This window comes from Vanacampus margaritifer, chromosome 6 (assembly GCF_051991255.1).
Source record: "Vanacampus margaritifer isolate UIUO_Vmar chromosome 6, RoL_Vmar_1.0, whole genome shotgun sequence".
In the NCBI taxonomy this organism is placed as follows: domain Eukaryota; kingdom Metazoa; phylum Chordata; class Actinopteri; order Syngnathiformes; family Syngnathidae; genus Vanacampus; species Vanacampus margaritifer.
The window spans coordinates 12,633,917-12,653,342 of record NC_135437.1 but is presented as its reverse complement, the minus strand read 5'-3'; the positions used below and the strand labels follow the sequence as shown (position 1 = coordinate 12,653,342).

The 19,426-nt window shown below is 38.8% G+C and overlaps 1 protein-coding gene across 1 annotated transcript in view; it reads left to right on the top strand.

The window, feature by feature from the left end:
* Positions 1-451: 451 nt before the first annotated feature.
* Positions 452-19,426, top strand: part of hgfb (hepatocyte growth factor b) — a 31,016-nt gene continuing 12,041 nt past the window's right edge. Inside the window, exons 1-10 of the mRNA XM_077568831.1 lie at positions 452-655; positions 2,409-2,568; positions 3,615-3,727; positions 4,050-4,164; positions 6,842-6,984; positions 8,306-8,426; positions 10,695-10,813; positions 14,858-15,023; positions 16,459-16,586; positions 17,401-17,494. Of these exons, the coding sequence (XP_077424957.1) occupies positions 607-655; positions 2,409-2,568; positions 3,615-3,727; positions 4,050-4,164; positions 6,842-6,984; positions 8,306-8,426; positions 10,695-10,813; positions 14,858-15,023; positions 16,459-16,586; positions 17,401-17,494 (1,208 nt within the window). The 5' untranslated portion in view covers positions 452-606. The remainder of the gene's footprint in view (positions 656-2,408; positions 2,569-3,614; positions 3,728-4,049; positions 4,165-6,841; positions 6,985-8,305; positions 8,427-10,694; positions 10,814-14,857; positions 15,024-16,458; positions 16,587-17,400; positions 17,495-19,426) is intronic.

The window sequence follows — 19,426 nt, the reverse complement described above, 5'->3', positions numbered from 1 at the left end:
CCTCCCACATTCCAAAGACATGCATGGCAGGTTAATTGAACACTCCAAATTGTCCATAGGTGTGATTGTGAGTGTGGATAGTTGTTCGTCCCTGGATTGGCTGGCAACCAGTTCAGGGTGTACCCCGCCCACTAGGCTCCAGCACCCCCGTGACCCTTGTGAGGACAAGTGGTTAAGAAAATGGATGGACGGATTTATTAAATCAGTTGGGAAATATTGTTTTCAAAAATGATTGTTATAAGATGATGGGGACAGTTTTTTTGTCCCCCCGCACATTGCAATGTGACTTTTTGGCTAAGGATTAAGAAGGCTGAAATCAGAAGCTAATGGGGTGGGCGAGAGAAGTGGAGGGAAGCCTGAGGAGGAGGAAGAGGTGGAGGAGGAGGAGGAGGAGGAGGAGGAGGGGAAGGAGGAGGAGGAGGGAGCCGAGGAAGAAGTACTTGGAGGAGAGGACACGCATCCTCTGCGCAGTGGTGGAAGCAACATCTCCTAGTGAGCGTCGGACTATTCTTCTTGCACTTTTGGTCTCTTTTATCTCGCTCTGATTATCAGTGCTTATTTTTTTTTTTTTTTTATGTGTACGTGGTTTACGATACGTGGATCGTGATGTGGATTTACAAGCTACTGCTGATTCTCTCCGTGCTGTCCTACTCAGGTAACTTTGACCGCAGGTTGCTTTTTCTTGCTGTGACGCAGGGCTAAGTGAACTAACTCTGTTAACCTCCAACCTGCCATGAACAATTTCGATGCGTGTGTCCAGTTAGATTCATTTATTTCTATCCTGAATCCAATTGCTGTGGTCATCCCATAGCAAATGCCCCCGAGTAAGAAGAACATCACGTGAGTGTAAGTACGTTAAATGTGTGTTCATGAACACACAAGAAGACACTTTGAGTGAGTGTTTGTGATATGTGTTACAGCAGGGGAAGCTAACTTCTGACTCCTCATGACCGCTTTGTGTCATTGATTTGCATGCGTCATCGTCTCTGTATATACTTGCGTGTGAGCGCGTACGTGTGCGCGTATCAGCCATTAGTGATGATTTACGACTGTGCATGACACGAGCTTCTATATGTAAGTAATTAATTAGGGCTGTGAGTCATTGTGGGTTACCTCGTGTCACTAAGTAGAATGATACATTTACGTTGTCATAGTAAAAACTTTCAAAAGCAAGCAACAACATTTTATGACTTTTAAAAATGTTTTTGTTATTGTCATAATTCATTTTCATCGTTAAGCTAACTGCATAATAATTTTTAAAATATTTTTTGCCTAATCATTTGCTTGTATTCTTTTTTTAAAGTCAGTCCAACCCTCCTGGCAAAACACCAAAGTTAGCATGTTTTTTCCCCCCATATAGACAAAAATTGCACTCAAAAATATCGTACTGTATAACACAACATGTAACATTTGCACCACACATGACTTGCAAGCACAAAATGCCAACTGTAGGCCTACCTATATATTGGCATTCCTTGTTCTTCTTCTGGTGGATTTAGTGGCGATGAGCAAACCATCTTAAGTGATGCATTATGCCACCAACTGATATTCTTCTTCCACTTAAAGGAAACCAATGTAAATTGATGTTTGCCAGATCTTATGAAGTTTGCTGCTGGCATCTAACGGAGGGGTCTGACCCAAAATAAAATAAAACTCATAAGTCAAGGCAGTCGTATCTCAGGGCAGCACTGTATCTTGATGTAGTGCAGTGTTTCCCAAAATATATTCAACCAAGGTACACATTTCTTATTCGAAACATTTCAAAGCACACCACCAAACAAAAATGTTTGATAATCAACTCTGGAAGAACACACTACAAAATGATTAGTTCATGCCAACACATGTTCATTGACATGCAAAGAAACTTAATTTTTTGTCAGTTTCTGTAAACGTCTATATCATTGTGACATAAGCACAGCAATCAGTCCATCCTTGATTTGAAGTAGTCTTATTTTTCTTTTGTTTAATCTTGCAATGTTCAATTCAAGTGAAAATGAAAATAATAACAAAACCAAAAAATTGGAAAAAAATCTGTGAATTTGCGAATCCACAGATGCCGAACTGCAAGTATGCGTCTGTCACATCAGTCTGGTACATACAATATATATACTATACTTTAACACGTCATGTGACAGTTGGATGTGTCATCCTATCCACTTGTAGTTGTACTCCATTGTCATGACGCATTCATGGTCCATTTTGGACACTGGCTCACCAAATATGTTTGTAAAATTGAGTTGTCTCATAATATGTTGCACACCACTACATTGTACAACTACAATATTGAACCAAAGACAACTGAATACAACCAAAATTGAGCATTATTAGTTAAAATATTGATGTTGATTCTCATTGATTGTACTTAATGCTATGTCCAATTCATAATGTATGTGATTTCTTTGTATCAGAGGAGAGAAGAAATGCACTGCAAGATTACCAGAGGACTGATGGCGTGCGGCTGGTAGTCACATCCCCCAGCCCCTCCCACCTGACCAAAAGCAGGAAGGTCACCATGGCCAAGTGTGCTCGAACCTGCAGCCGCAACAGAAAACTCCCTTTCACCTGCAGGTAATGTCTGCATTATGGAGCTGACCCTAAAGAGACACTTCATACTAAAATGTCAAGACTTCTTGTTTCTTTTTGTGCATTTGTTCTTAATACTTTTTTTTAATTATTATTCATTTACTCGTGATAGACATTCTAACCAAATGTTGATGTTGGGAAGTAAAAGTGGCTTTGAGGCTGAATTTTAAGGCTGATTTAGAGTTTCATGTTTTCTTGTGAATCATCAAACTCCAGCAAGCATCAAACTCCACCCACATAATTAAAAAAAAAGCAAAAATTATTTAATAGCAATTGAGAAAAAAATCCACCAAAAAAAATCCTATTTGAAGGGATACTGGAAATGGCCAAATGACCCTAAAATGTCCGCTTCATACCAAAATGACAGACTACCTATGTCTTTTTGTGTACAGGTTCTAAGTTGTGACTGAGTTTGGTGTTTTACAGAGTCACCATTATTGCAATGCATCGTCCACGCGTAATGATGAAATCTGTAATCCATGCCACTTTAGTGTCACCTCTGTGTCTATAATAATTTGTTTGAATTTGGTAGTAATTAGATTTACATTTTGTAAAATGTATTCTTTGAGGGAACCCCACAATGGCCAAAATGACTCTAAAATAGCCGCTTTATAGCAAAATGACAACTGTCTTGTGTCTGTTCGTATGTGGCTTCTTGAGACTTTTCTCTTTTTTTGTGTGTCAACTCACGATAAACAACCCCACCATGTTGCTAAGTGAAACTAGCTTTGGGGTCAAATTTACAAAAAAGTCGACGGGATTCATGGATCTGTAACCCTACAAAAAAAATATTTTCACACGCCTGCAAGACAGGCTGAAAATAATTTGCCCTATGTTTAATAATGATAAAAAAAATTCAAGAGTGCCTTGTCCTTCTCAGGTATTCACTCAGGTGTCTTTCAACTTAAGCGGGCTTCTCTTAATTGCGTTGCATGATATAACAATGGTGATAATTGAGTGGAATGTTGCCTGTATGCTTCACTGTTCCTCTTTTTTCCTCCTCTCACTACCTCATTTGTTTTTGTGTCCAGAGCGTTCCTCTATGATCACCAAAACAGGAAATGCCAGTGGCTGTCTTTTGACCGCAACTCGCCCGTTGCCCAGACGCAACACGACTTGAACGTCCAACTGTATCAAAAGAAAGGTGACTATCCCGCGCAAGGTGTCGACATCAGTTGCTATTATTGGTTGAAATTGGCGAAAAAAACAACCCAGAGGTATTTTTAGTCTTGTTAAGATGACTTCCCTTGAGAGGTAAACAAGGGAAGGACAAGGACCGATGCCGTTGTCGCAGCACATTATGCTTCATTTTGTGTCATTATGCGACCTTTTGTGTAAACTGTGGAAACTCCTCCCGCCTTACAAAAAACTCGGCATGCCACACATGTGGAAAGTCTTTACACAAACACATTAGTTTCATTAAAGCAAGACCGTAAATATTCAGACTCTTTTTTTTTTTTTTTCAGACTTTGTTCGCGAATGCATCATGGGTAGCGGTGAGAGCTACAGGGGTCGAAGGTCAGTGACAGTCAGTGGGATCCTGTGCCAGGCCTGGTCCTCCCCTATTCCTCATGAACACAAGTAAGAAACATATACTGTATATTTATATAGTTGTGTTTGTTTTGGCTTGTTAGTGATGCAATTAGTTAGTAGCTGTAGGCTACGCGCAACGCATGCTTGTGTACACGATATAAGAGCGTAAGAGCTCCCGGGGTGCAATCATTCATCAAAAGTGCTCACATCACTTCTTGCTACAGGATTTCTGTTTGCCCACATATGGGTGTGTGTGTGAGCATTGAACAGGACTGAGTCTAGCAGCCTAGGGTGAAGCTGGAGGTACCTCCCCACCGAGTTACATTCCTAGATAAAGCACATTTTTCTAATAGGATACCCTGTAAAAATAAAACAAGCCAAATAAAGAAGCTTGTACTAAAATGAGGAGTCAAACATTGTTTCCCTACTGTGTTATGATGAAATTCTTTAAAGCTCTAGTGAGTCATCAGTTGGGATTCTATGCGTGCATTCTTTGTCAAAGCCAATTTGCAGTGGAGGGAAAATACCTAAAATGACAAAACCAGGTTGAAACGAGTCATCAATGAGAGTGCTGCAGCTCGTCGTCCAGTGAGCATTTGCTGAAGAAATCACATTTGACAATTGTCACCACTAGAATACAAATGATAATGACAACTTTGACCCTAGGTAGTTGGCTCAAAATCAGCAGAGGTCTTGCACTGACTGAGTGAAATGATCTCTGAAACTTTGACGGGGATGTCTTTAAAACTGCCACAGGTACACAGGAGATTGTCGCTTTGGTATCTTCAGCTCAATCAGATTTTAACAATGAGTCATGACTTCCCCCAAAATTGAAGCAGATGGCTTTAAAATTGTCACTGCAGAGATCAGGACAAAAAAAAAGAAAAACGATAAATATGGCAATTCCTTTTTTTTTTTTCCTGGAGAGCTCAGTATTGTTCATTCGGTAATTTTACCGATTTGACATCTCATCAACAGTGCTCTCTCTTTTTTTTTGTATGTGTATGTGCGAGTGTGTGTGTGTATTCATTAATTCACCTAAAACCTATTAAAAAATCCTATACCGTTCACCTAAACCGAACACTTCTAGCCAGAGTCGTGAGGCCGTCAGGAGACCCGAGGAAGGACCAAAGAAAATAAAGGAAAGTGAAATCCAGCACCGGCCAGGAAAAAAAAAGAAAAAAGTATGGCAATTCCTGAGTGCGCCTTCTTATGGCATGTTACCACGTATTCTTATGCCGCTGTTCAAGCTAGTTCGTTATGCGCCAGTCATAACCTCAAAATTTCATATTCTGTAGTAAACCTAGGACCCAGTTTATATCCATATATTAACCAAGTGTATTGAAATGATGTAACAGAACACAAAAATGTTGTTTAATTTGCGGTAAAATATATCTGCATACCTCACAATGACTCAACACATGCTATTTCTCCTACCTAGCCAATCAGCAAAGACATTTTACCGACCTATCCAGATGGCATGTGGAAACATTTCTCCAAAGGGTTAAATACGCTACCAGTTTAGAAATGGTCCTTCCGTCATCACTTGGAAAAACACTGTTTGGCTCACCGTACGGCTCTCTGGAGGCCCGGGCCATGTGCGGCCCTGATGGAGAATATATGAGTCACTGTCATCATAGTTCATTGTTTACATTTCTTCCCGTTGCGACCTCATGGAACGCTATAATCGTTTCGCTTGTTGTCTCTTCAGTGGTGGGAAGTAACCAAGTGCTAATACTGTAATTTGGCTCCGTGCTTAAGTACGGTAGACATTTTTCAGGGATCTGTGCTTTACTTGAGTACTTATTTTTCTGGCAGCTTTTTACTTTTACCCACTATATTTGAAAACTGATACTTTCAATAACAAGATAGTTCATCCTTGGCGCAATTGAAGAGAATTGATTGATGTGGGCTGAAAGAGTTTTTTTTATTTTTTGTGCAAGTCTAAAAAGCACCAGCTTCTTGCGATTGAAAATTTGCCTAAGCTGAAGAGACACACAAGTAAGGTTTATTTTTCTGTTGTTTTTAGCTAATTTATTAAGTCAGTTAATGCTGGAATGTTATTTACGTAAAGTGCTAGTTTGCATATACAGTATTTGTTTACCCATGCCATTTTGGGCAAGTATGTTATTTTGTGAGTTTCATGTGTTTTGTGTTGAATAATTTTAACTGCAGTTATGTAACATGATTGTGTACATGCTAGATGGATGGATGCTTGATGTTTGTGCTTGGCGTGGTGTGGCTCAGTGGTAGAGTGGCTGTCTACCATTCTTGAGGTTGTGGTTCAATCCCCGGCCTTTGTGACCATGTCGAATTATCCTTGAGCAAGATCTGAATCCCCAATTGCTCCTGATGCTGTGTCATCAGTAGGTGTAAGACTCAGTAGTCAAAATGTAAAGTGCATTGAGGGACTTGTAAGGTGGCAATGTGCTATGTAAATGAAGCACCATTTATAGTCCTTTCTGTTTTAAGTGCTCTGTACAGAGAGTGAAAACTTATGCCACCTCTGATTCTAAGTGACCGTGTTAGTGACGTATGAATTCCGCTCACGATGACAGGACACCGACTGCTCGGGACGACGGCCGCTGTGGCCTTGAGTGTGTTTGGTTTTGTTTGTTTTTCTTTTCCCAAAGACCTCTCTCCACACGCTACCTGCAAACAACTTGCAGATGTTCTCTTGCACATGTGGTGTGTGTTTGCGTAACGGCTGCTCTGCTCCCGACAGATTCATGTCCAAGCGCTTCGGCAAGAAGGACCTGAGGGAGAACTACTGTAGAAATCCGGATAACTCCACCGTCGGACCTTGGTGCTTCACCACCGACCCGCGCCACAGACACCAGGAGTGCGGAATACCACAGTGCTCTCAGGGTAGGCCACATGCAAAAACACACATTTAGGAATTTAAGAGAGAGAACCTGTGAGGTCCAAGACAATATCAGACAGATCATATCATATCAGAGTTTAGATTTGAAAACCCTAATTTGAAAACCTAAACCTGTTTTAAAACCTCTCTGTAACCATGTCTTTAAACTCTACTTTCTAACTTTTTTTTTTTTTTATTATATAATTTTTGAATGCTAACGCTTGTTTGAAACCCTAATCCAAGCTTGAAAACCCTCATTTGAAACACATACCCTTTGTTTGATACCTTAAGCATGGCTTGAAACCCCCAATTGAATTTATAACCCCATCTTGAAACCCAACTTTTCTCTAATCATTGTTTTAAATAATATTTTGAAATGCTACCCCTTGTTTGAAACTCAAATCTAAGCTTAAAACCCTGATTTGAAACCCTAATTTATTTTACAACCCTGCCTTAAAACCTAGTCAGAAAAAAAACACCTGTGTTTAATATTATCTCATTAGCCGGGTTTAAATGGAGACTTTTACTTTTTCGAATGATCACTTATGCAGCGTTCCTAGGAAATCACAATGTGCCATCACTGTTGAACAGGCCCGCGGGGCTGCTGATTTGGTGCTTAAAACTATGGACACCACGTTTAACCATTATTGGGAACCCTTACCCTGTCTTGAAGCCCTCAATTGAAACCCTAACCCTGTCTTGCAACCCTACTTTGATGGCAAACATGACTACCATGTGACCGGCAATGAAAACAAGTTTGACACCCCTGTTTAATGGGAAACATGCTCTCCTCAAAGGCACACAATTTGCTTGCGAAAGTAACGCACGCAAGCCGCAGACATCTGCCTCTAATCTGCACGCGCCGTGTTGTTGACACTCGACAGCATGTAGCAGTCAGCGTGCAACAAATGGGAGCTTTGCGTACATGGAAGGAATCGGCACCTTCATGGCTCTCTCACTTAATAAATGATTCAAAGTGTGTGTGTATATACAGTCAAATCTATGCCATAGAAACAAGAGGTGTTTTATTACAAAATGGTGTGTAACCTAGAAAATACTGTGGTGATCTAATATGTATGGAATTAAATGTGATTTAGTTTTCCTAGAGACCATAAATCGAAAAACTCTTGTGCTCACGAGCCACATTTGAATTTTAAGCCAGATGCATACTCTAACAGATGAGGTAAATGAGGTTTTGAAAAAGAATGTCTAGGGGAAAAAAAATCAAGTAATTGTGTAAAATGTGCATATAAAATAGTTTATTTGAATAATGAAATAAATAATGTTGATTGTATGTATGCATGCATGTGTGTGATGGTTGTATAGTGGAGTGCATACATTGTAATGGGGAGGACTACAGAGGACCCATGGACCACACAGAAAGTGGAAAGGAATGCCAACGCTGGGACCTGGAGGAGCCACACAAGCACCTGTACCACCCCGACAGGTAACAAACACTAGCATGAACACACACTTAGGGTTAAATAAGACAAGTCAACATCTACTGCTCCTACTTCAGCTGAGCGCGGGTCTCAGATTCTCCCAAAATCTCTAATAATGCCGGAGAAAGCTTTTCACTAGAGGGGTTTGAATAGTTGCTAAATACTGGAACACCAATAGAACTGGTTATTATTATGCACTACCTTTGTCAATTTGACCCAACTTGCTGAGAAAAAATGGTTGTTTTGTATAAACAGTTGGATGGAAAAAAACAACAAAACAATTTTGGTAAAAAAAAAAATAGACAGATTCACAACTTGGGTCAATTTGACCCAATTTCTGAAAAAAATTGTGTCATTTTGTATAAACAGTTGGATTAAAAAAGCAAAAACATTTTGGATAAAAAAAAAAAAGATCTACAACTTAAAGTCAATTTAACCCTACTTTGGAAAAACAAAAAAATAAAAGTGAGTTTTTTTTTTTATAAAACAACTCAGAAAGTTGGGTCAAATTGACCAAGTAGAGGATTGACCCCTTTTTTGACCCAAATTGGGTTATTTTTGACCCAACTGTTTTAGAGTATAGGGGTCATGAACAGATGAAAGCTAATTTGTTTGTTTATATTTATTGATGATGTGACTGCTAACAAAATCAGCAGAATGAATTTTAAAGTGTTTTGGGCTATCAATCAAATTCTGAAGAACTCACTGGACAGCGCTTCACAGTGCAGATGAACAATGACATGAAGCAAAATGTGCAAACAACCAAAGAGTTTTTGAAGGCAAAGAAATAGGAAAGTTATGACAATACAATGGCCAAATCAGTCACTTGATCTGAATCCAATTGAGTGTCACCAGTGATGAAATCCAGTGTCTGTTGATGTTGTTGATGCATTCCAAGTTTCAGTCTGTAATTGACTGCAAAGGACTTAAAACAAAGTATTAAAAAGTTTGCTTTTGCTTCTGTTGTAATTCTTACACTGTTTCACCAGATTTGGATGTGGACACCCTCAAATTAAAGCTGAAAACCAGCAGTGAAAGCATGTTTAGTTCATTTAATTTTAAATCCATTATGTTGGTGTTTTTAGCCCAAAATATAAGCGTGTCAATTCCCAGTATTTATGGACCTGACTGTTCATGGTGTAAGCATTTCCAGCTCTGGCTACACCTGGGAGGAACTCTCAGAGTCTTTGAAGGTCTCCAATAATGCCAGAGGATGATTTTCATTAGCATGGTTTGAGTAGTCACTAAAATACATGTTTAAATTGGTCAGCTTGATTGGCTTGCAATCTGGACGTTGAGGTGTAAACATCTCCAGCTCTGACTACACCTGAAAGAGAGCCACAGAGTCTTTGAAAGTCTCCATTAAGTCCATAAAATAGAATAAAAAGTTAAAGGAGGTATCTGAATAGTCTCCAGATATACTGTTAAATCAGGCTCAGCCTCCAATAATGCCAAATATTTATTTTTTTTGGCAAGAGGGCTCTGAGTGATCACTAAATATATCGACAGTTGCTAAGTTAGCACACTTTAATTAGAAAGTGTAGCTAAGATTTGTTCTAAATTGTGTGGGAAAAAGTTGTAATTCTTGATGTAAAAGGCCTTTTATTAAGACACATGGGCACTGTTTCAATTTGTGAATAAAAATGCATGATACGTCTCCCTTTAGGTTATGTGCTTAATGTGATTTAGAAGTCAGCCAGCGTACTTACATCTCCCTGTTGAGACCCACTTTGTGTTTTTAACAGTGATTTGCTGGGAAAACTTTTCATTCTGACTAATTGCTTTAAATTCCTGGTAAGCCCGGTGCAGCTTCTTAAGCTTAAACTTTTTCTGAAGGGAGTTCTTACGTTTTCTTCCCTTATTTTGTGTCATGTTGTGTGTGGTGTGCGGGAGGCAGGAGGCACAAAATCCAGACAAGTGAGTAACATCCAGGCAGGAGCCTTAATCATGTTTTTTTTTTTTTAAAGACTAACAAACTGTAAAAACAGACAAGAGAGAAAAACAAATGAAATCATAATGTTTGTGTAAACCAGGTCGTACATTCAGTGCACTGAAATTAGCAGCAGGTCCTGCAGTCTGTGTGATTAATTGATTGATTAAGAAGCGGGCCTGAAAGTGATCCCACTGTATGTTTCATGGGAAAACTTCCACGCAAGCAAGACATTTGATCTTAGTGCTTTCTCTCACTCTTACTTTTTCAATCATTCTTTGACATGGTGTTTTCTATCAAGTCCAATGATGTCATGCTGTTACTGATGCATGTTTCCCATTAGGTATCCCGACAAGGGCCTCGATGATAACTACTGCAGGAATCCAGACGGACGCCACAGGCCTTGGTGCTTCACCACGGACCCCAACACGAGCTGGGAGTACTGCAACATCAAAGTTTGTGGTAATGCAAAGTACAGTTCAGTTGTGTTTTAACTTTTAAGTATTTTTGCTCTTAATCTTGTACAACTGCATATTTTGATCTATCCATCCCTTTTCTGAACCGCTTTAAACATTAATCATAGCATTTTGTTTAAATTTAACTTAGATTTGTAATTCATTTTAAATAAACCATTATTTAAGATTTAAATACAGTTGTTAATGTTTAAACTGGACATAATGTTAAAGTGATTTACAATATCCCTATACTAGCACTATATAGCACTGCCTCAATTTTAGTATTTTAATGTTCCTCTTTATTGTGGTGGTGTAAGAAGTTCGAGATCACTGCACTGGAGTAATATATCTGATTTTTATTGCTTGGGAGTGATTTTTTTTGGTGCCATTTACAATTGGGCTGAATGGTGAATCACTATTTGTTTCTTATTATTCTTCCAATGAATGAATCAGTGTGTAGGGGGCATCAACATCCCCAAAAGCTCACCCATATTTTCAGTGAGTATCCAGTAAAAATATATGCATTTTACACTCTGAAAACAGTTTGGCCAAAAATAACCCAATTTCGGTAAAAAAAAAAAAAAAAAGACAGATACACTACCTTTATCAATTTGACCCAACTTACTGAGAGAAAATGGTCGTTTTGTACAAACAGTTGGATAGAAAAAAACAACAAAACAATTTTGGTTAAAAAAAATAGACAGATTATAACTTGGGTCAATTTGACCCAATTTCTGAAAAAAATTGTGTCATTTTGTATAAACGGTTGGATTAAAAAAGCAAAAAGCAAAAACAAACATTACCATTACCATAAAAAAAATACCGACCTACAACTTAAAGTCAATTTAACCCTACTTTGGAAAAACCCCAAAATTAAATGTGAGTTATTTTTTTATAAAACAACTCAGAAAGTTGGGTCAAATTGACCAAGTAGAGGATTGACCCAAATTGGGTTATTTTTGACCCAACTGTTCTAGAGTATAAGGGGCATGAGTCGAAACTGAACTGGAAAGTGGCCATTTTGGTTCGAAGCACCCTTTTTAGGCAAACTCCAGGGTTCGCACTTGCACAATCAACACCCACTTGGAAATCAGGAATTTACCTAAATGATTCCTAATTGTAATTAGGTATCCTAGCCAGATGGTCAATGGAAAAATGTGAATTGTCATCAAATGGGTAATTCGATTTTTGTGGATTCCCTATGAAAGAGAAAGGTCCTGTGAGTTTGACGCTTACAGCTTTACTGTAGCTGCATTCGTGATGTTATTGTGAGATGATAGAGCACGATTCCAAGGCCTAATATGAAAGAGAGCGGGTCAGAATTGAGGAAATACCAACTTGTCAAGCAACAGCAGCCGTGGACTACAAGTTAAGAAGCCCCTCTTAGCTGGTGATGTGCCTCAAAAGTCAACAAATAAGTCAAAACACTTGGCTCTATTTGTTATGTCTTCACTAATAGTCATGTTTGAATCCACCGGCCTAACGTTTATTGTTGTATGTAAGACGATAAATCGCTTGCAACTTTAACTCCCTGTTAAAATGCAGACACAAGATACGCCATTAACTACATAAAAGCAGTTTGACTGACATGCTAGCTATAATGCATATTGTACTTATGGTGCCACTTTGTTCTAAAATGACGAGTCCTCTGTGAACTGCTGTGCAGTCATCAGCCTGCCTGGTACTACATTTACTAGGATGGCACTCGTCCATGTTTACCCACTATAGTGATTCAGTGGCCTTCCCCCCTTTTAATATCCTCATGCGCCGTTTCCCCATTGAAAAAAAAATAAATAAAAAATCCTCTCCCGCCTCCTCGCAGTTCTTGATATGGACGTTTGTTGGAACAAGTTTACGACCCAGTGAGTCTTAATGAAAACAAGGCAGCGAGAGTGAGGGAGCACAGTGTTCTTTTCTCTGTCAACATTTGAAATAACTTTTTTTTTTTTAAACAAATAAAAGTTTTGAATTCATTCTTTAAAGGCTCAGTAATGCCATTAAAAAATAATTAGGCCTAATTGGGGGAATTTTACATACTTGGACAAATCAGCTGTAGTCATTCTTGCTGAATTATTTATAATTCGCGCATATTACACATGCTGGTGTGCACGCCTTGGCCTGATGGTGGCAGTAGTGTGACACGTGTAGTAGAGTTTATCATATCAAGAAGAAGCAGACAGAAAGCTGTCTTCAGTGTGCACACCTTGAGCACCTGGGAGCAGTTTAATACATACATATAGGTAAAAAAAAAACTCAAACAAAACATACATATACAGGTATACAATGATAATAATACAGTAATCATTCTTTACAGAGGATAAAGAATATATTCCCTGAGAATTGTTATATTACACTGTGGAACAATTATATATATATTTTTTATTGAGTTAGAGTGTAAAACTAACATTGGCTTGCTGATTTAAAATTGCAGTATTTTTTTCCCCTAGCACGTCGTTTTTTTTTTCTTCTCAGCTTACCCTCCAGATAAGCAAAATTCCACTAATTAGCTGTAGTAAGACGGTAGGAAAAAGAGGTTATTACAATTGGACCCATCTATCGTGGCAACTTGTTTGTGCAGTGACAATTGAGAGGTGTGTGTGCAGATCAGTATTATCAATATCTGCTAACAGAAAGCTAGCATAGTCGGCTGGCTGGCTTTTCTCATTACCTTGTAATCACGGCCATACCGTTTTAAGTTCTATTTCACTATATGCTGTTTTTCCCCCCAAAGCTTTTAACTATTCAATCTTAACGTTATTGTATTTACATACACATTTATTTCACATGTTATAAGAAAACTATAGCTCCAAAACTTGACGTGACTGAGAAATACTGCGATCAGTTTTGGACTTTGCGACCAAAAATTTGTTAAAAACAGCTGTCAGACGTAACTCAACGAATATTGTGTTCCCCAGTGTTATCTGTCAATATGTGTTGCTCCGCGGTTTGTGTTTAAATATCCGTTGCAGGGGTATGTCACATTTGTCACGCTTTGACGTGAAGTTGATCGGAAAATTCATAGACAGTAAACATGATTTTAGTGATCTTAATAGAAGAGAATGTGTATCTCCTGGGATGGGGAAAATCCACAGATAAACTGCAGTTTTGTTTAAAAGCACAGGTTAAAGCTGTGGAGAATGTTATGGCTTGTAATTCCAATTTCATGATGCGTATTAAATGACATATGTTTTTAACTATATTACAGTGTTAAATCAGCGCTTATAATGCAACGTTCGGTGATCGAGATATTGAGAAACAGCTGCATTTGCTCTTTGCTAAAAAGTGTGAGTCTCTGGGATTTTATGATGTCGGTGCAGGTGCAGAATAGCATACAGATCAGCACACATAATGGCAGGAATATTATCTGGGGTGGGGAAGGGGTTCGGGGTGGGCCCATTTTGGTGAATCATTGGAGTCATTTCATAATTTGTCTGCACACTTTGCCGCACCCTGGGAACGTTCTCTCCTCTTTAATTCTCACGCTCTCCCTCATCTTATCTCTCCATCTCGCCTTCAGATAAGCTTTATTTTATTATTATTATTTTTTTTTTGCCAAGCGTGTCATTGCGTCTCTAAGTAAATTGCAGTAAAATTAGTCAGACAAATTGCTTTTTTATTATCTATATCACTTTGGTGTCCTATATAGCAACATATGATTTTAATTTATTTGTCACTTATTGGATTGATTTTAATTTTAATATTTTTACGTTTATCTTTTTATTTTTTATTGTACAGTATGTAGCACCCTATTACATAAAGAAAGACTCACACATCACATACATTTTGGAGCTTGCCTGCCACTTTTAAAGAACTGAAATCATAATGGAAAGAAAATTGAATTGATTCTTTAAATCAAGAAAAAAACCAATGAAATTTTATTTGTATGTAGAATTAAACAAATAGTTGGGTTGTCTAATTGAAAATGGATGTAACTGAAATCAGAATATGCTGAAAAATAAAACGATTTATTTGTTTGAGTTTCCTCTCCTCGAAAGAATAATTTCTGTTTAGCTTTCCCCGCTTTCCTTCATGCTGTGTTTTGCCTCTGCAGAATCGCCTCCCAAAAGAACCGCAATGGAAACCAGCGAGTGTTACCAGGATAAAGGAGAAGCTTACAGGGGGACGGTGGACATGACCCCCACCGGGCTCACCTGCCAACGCTGGGACTCACAGTACCCCCACAACCACTCTTTCATCCCGCAGGCCTACACTTGCAAGTGAGTCAACCGTCCGTCCATCCATCCATCCAACCATCCATCCATTCATCCATCCGACCTTCTATTCATCCATCATGCATCCATCCATCCAACCATCCATCCATCCTTCCATTCATTCATTCATCTCTGCAACCTTTCATCCATCCATCCGACCTTCCATCCATCCATAACTCGCTCACTCAGTAACCACGATACACGCAGTGAATCGAAAAAGTCTACACAACCCTGCTCAATTGGCAGGATTCTGTGATATCAAAACATACAACAAGATAAATCATTTCAAATCTTTTGCTGCCATTGATGTGACTTATAGCATGTACGGCTCAATCTTTTTGAGGGGAGAAACAAAAATGAACAACTGAGATGATATGGTTGCACACCCTCTTATAAGTGGCGCTGCGGCTGTGTTTGGAATTAACCAACCATTCAAATTCACCTTGAACGGAATCACAGACCTGCCACAATTTTAAGTGCCTCTGATGAACCCCGAATAAAGTTCTGCTGTCCTAGTAGGCTTTTTGGTTCTTTTTTTTTTTGTTTTTGCTTACTTGTCTTTACTTTAGTAATTACAGTACTTAGTTGTTTTTACAGTTACTCAGTCACATAGTTACAAGTAAAGCTACTTAGTTAGTTATTCAGTTACATTTACCTTGTTACAGGTAGCCAATTTGTTACAGTTACTTAGTTACAGTATACCATTATCTACTTAGTTAACTGGCTACAGTTTGTGTCTGAGTTACATGAACAGTTACTTAGTCGCAGTTACAGTTACATAATAGTCAGTTATACTTACATTCTTTGTAACAAACGGGATTTGTCAGACATCAGAATTTGAGTTAAATTTGAGTCAGCACACACCTGCTACGATTTAAAGTGACTCTGAGATTACCCAAATAAAGTTCAGATGTTCTAGTTATCTAGTATAGTAGGCTTTTACTGATCACTAGCCATGGTCTGTAGAGAGCTTCCACAGCATCAGAGGGATGTCATTATCTAAAGTCATCAGTCAGGGTAAGGGTAAAAAAAAGATTTCCAAAGCATGATAATATGGCACCACAGTGACAGTTCCAAGAACTGGAGATCCCTCCAAAATTAATGAAAAAAATGGAACAAAAGTAGTCATGGTGGCTGGCATGAGGCCGGCAGCAACATCTAAGCAGCTGTGGGAATTTCTGGCAAGTACTGGCTGTTTTGCACATGTGACAACAATCTCCTATCTGCAAGACGGAAGGGTGTTAACACTTGTGCAACCACATAATATCAGTTGTTTGTTTTTTTCCTTCCTATCTCCAAAAAAAAAAATCGGTAGAGTTGTATAGGTTATGGGCCACATTTTCTTGATACGCCTTACCTTTATTACCTCACAAAAACCTGGCACTGGAACAGAGGTATGCAGACTTTTTATAGCCACTGTACAATTCTTGTTGCTCTCCAGGGATTTGAGAGAAAACTACTGCCGGAATCCAGATGGGCAAGAATTCCCATGGTGCTTTACGACGGACCTGCGAGTCCGCACCATGTTGTGCACCAACATCCCTCTGTGCGGCTCCCAAAACAAGCCTGGTGAGAGACTGGCTTTGCACTCCAAAATAGCAGTGGCTGGATTCCTTTTCTCACAATAAGAGTTGTACTTTACCCGACTCGCAGTGCAAACCACACACACTCGATTATAGATGTATTTTCACCCCGTCCCTGTGGAGAGCTATAGGAGTGTGGGAAGGCCTCGCCACCAAGCCTCACACAAACAAAGCCTGATGGTGTGGATGGATTAGAGATGTCTGGTATAATGCTTGTGGACGTAAAATACATGCGGCCACAAAATACTCTCCCATGAGATCTTGTACAGTAGATGCATGATCTGAAACTACTATATATATATATATATATATATATATATATTATTGTTGTGTACTAAAATGATGATGAAGGTTACTTTGGAGGTAGTTTGCTGTAGCTCCTGGATTGCAGATTGCAGAGTAATCAAGATTTCTCCGGATCAATGGAGCATTATTAGATGCGATAGTCAAAACATTACTCCCAGTGTTAATGTCTCGGTGCATGTTGTGACATGTGTCAATGTGACCCACAATGTATAACCATCCAAAAATATAAGAGTTCACAAAAGAAACATGAGGCCAAAAGAATAAGTTCAATCTTTTCTTTTTCCTTTCCTTGATTTTGTACCGTGTTAAGAAGAGAGCTAACGTGGGTTCACAAAGCCTGTCATATAAATGAATTGAGACCATCCAAAGCACAGCGCTCTACTGATTTCTGTTTGACTGTTTTGAACAGGAATTAGGAATTTCGAAATGAATTCACATTTTCAGTATTTGAGGCTTGCTGAGCTTCATCCACTTTCTTTTTCTGTCCAATTTAGACTGCTACGAAGGCTTCGGAGAGAAATACCAAGGGGAACAGTCAAGGACGAGATCCAACCTGCCTTGCTCTCCCTGGGGGGAGCACAGCAACAGGTCAGCCAACTATAGCCAACCATAGCCAACCATTTTCTGTAGACCCTTTCGCCATTTTGTCACACATACAGTTCTTCTTGGTAGCAAGAGGCAGAGAAATCTCTCATTGCACCGCTTGTAAAAGAACCCTTCTAAATCATATGACCAAAGATAATTTGAGCCTTATTCCCTATCACCATAGTTTGAATGTGTGAAGTGTCAGTCGAAAATAAAATGTTATGTAAGATAAATAGCTATGAAGCAAGATGTAAAAATGGACATAATTGACATTTTAACAGTTAAGCTGATTCAAAACTAGATGTGGTAGAAATTATGTCATAATTAGCATAGTCATTGAGGGACTGGCTAATTAAATGACTTTTGTTCCTTGGATAAATGGCACAGATGTGCTGTTTTGAAGCTGAAGTGGATAGCGAGCTGTAGAAGTGATCCTAGCTAGCAGGCTAGCCATGATGAATTGCTAAATTACTTCAAGACAACCCAAGCAAATGTTTTATACATACCTGTGAGAAATTGTCTTACACAAACCCGATGATGGTGTTTTGGCTCCCATTCTGTCTCTTGAGAATTTGCTGCTCCCAATTCTCTGTAAAACTATTTACGACTTCCACGTCATTTAACCTCCTTTCCCACAGGTTCCGCTGGATTATTATTATTTTTTTTCTTTAATAAAATTCCCAAGACTTTTGGAGTATATCTGGCAGCGCAACCCCATTTTATTATTATCAGCAGTAGTCAGTCCTTTTCTGACACCCAGAAGTATCCTGCCGCTGAAGATACAAACATAATGAAATGTCTATAGCACACATTGTCTTACATAGACATCAGTAGTCAGTCTAGCAGCTAACAAGACTGCTCATCAAAAAAGGCAGCGACCCAGGAAAAAAGGCACAAGAATCCTGGCTTTAAGAGACTTTCTAAAATTAGTTGGCCCTCAATCTTATTTCTTTATTGTGAGCAATTGTAAGCTTCCAACTTTTGTGGTAACAGTTTGGCAGGATGTCTGTGGGACCTTACCAAGTCTTAAATTTGATTTTCCAAAAAATGAAGGCCTTAATTGCAACGAAAAATAACACTTTTAAAACATTAAACCACCATTCAGAGGTCTTAAAATTGCCATGGATGCAATAAACAATGCTAAATGTTCTTGGAAATGTCTTGGTATTTGTAGTTAATCTGGAACATTGCCAGCAAGATGAATTCTCGTGGCATTTGTGAGTTCACAAACTCCGGAGAATACATCTTGTACCGGTCCCGCTGATACGTTTGCAGCCGATCTTTTCTTGATCGGACCAATCAGGCGTTGTTTAGGCAGGACGAAACCAATAAGCACAGATGGCGGGGGCAAACAAACAAACCTAACAGACAAATTGATGCTGCAATTAATTATGTTCACGCAGAATTACTGACCGTTTCCTTGTTGAATTTGAACAGCAAGAGGAGTTTAGTACATTTTTATCTGGTAAAGATGTTCGAGTTTGTTTGTTTTTAATTCACTTATGGACCACAGGTTCATGACAGCTTTCAGTGAAATGTAATTGTAAAAATTTTAATATAAAAGTGTCACCAAGTGGAAGGAGAAGATATCCCGTCACCCAGTCCCAGTCATAACTTATTCGAACCCTTGCCTGAAGAGAAAGGTTGGTGATGAGAATTTCAAGAAAAAACAGGAGATGGAATGTTTTTTGTTTTTGTTTTGTTTTTAGCACAGGGTCCAACCCGACATGTCTTGAGTTGCGGTGCTCAAGAAATTCGACATTACACATTTTCGATTAACTAGAACAGACACACTCTACCATCTTGCAGAAAATCTTACCAGAAGAGTGTCCTGATCTACAACCAACTCTATGGACCTGATTTACTAAGATCCCAAATGTGGTAACTAAATTGCAATTTTGGGAGATCCCCATAAGTGCAAAAGTTAGAGGTGAT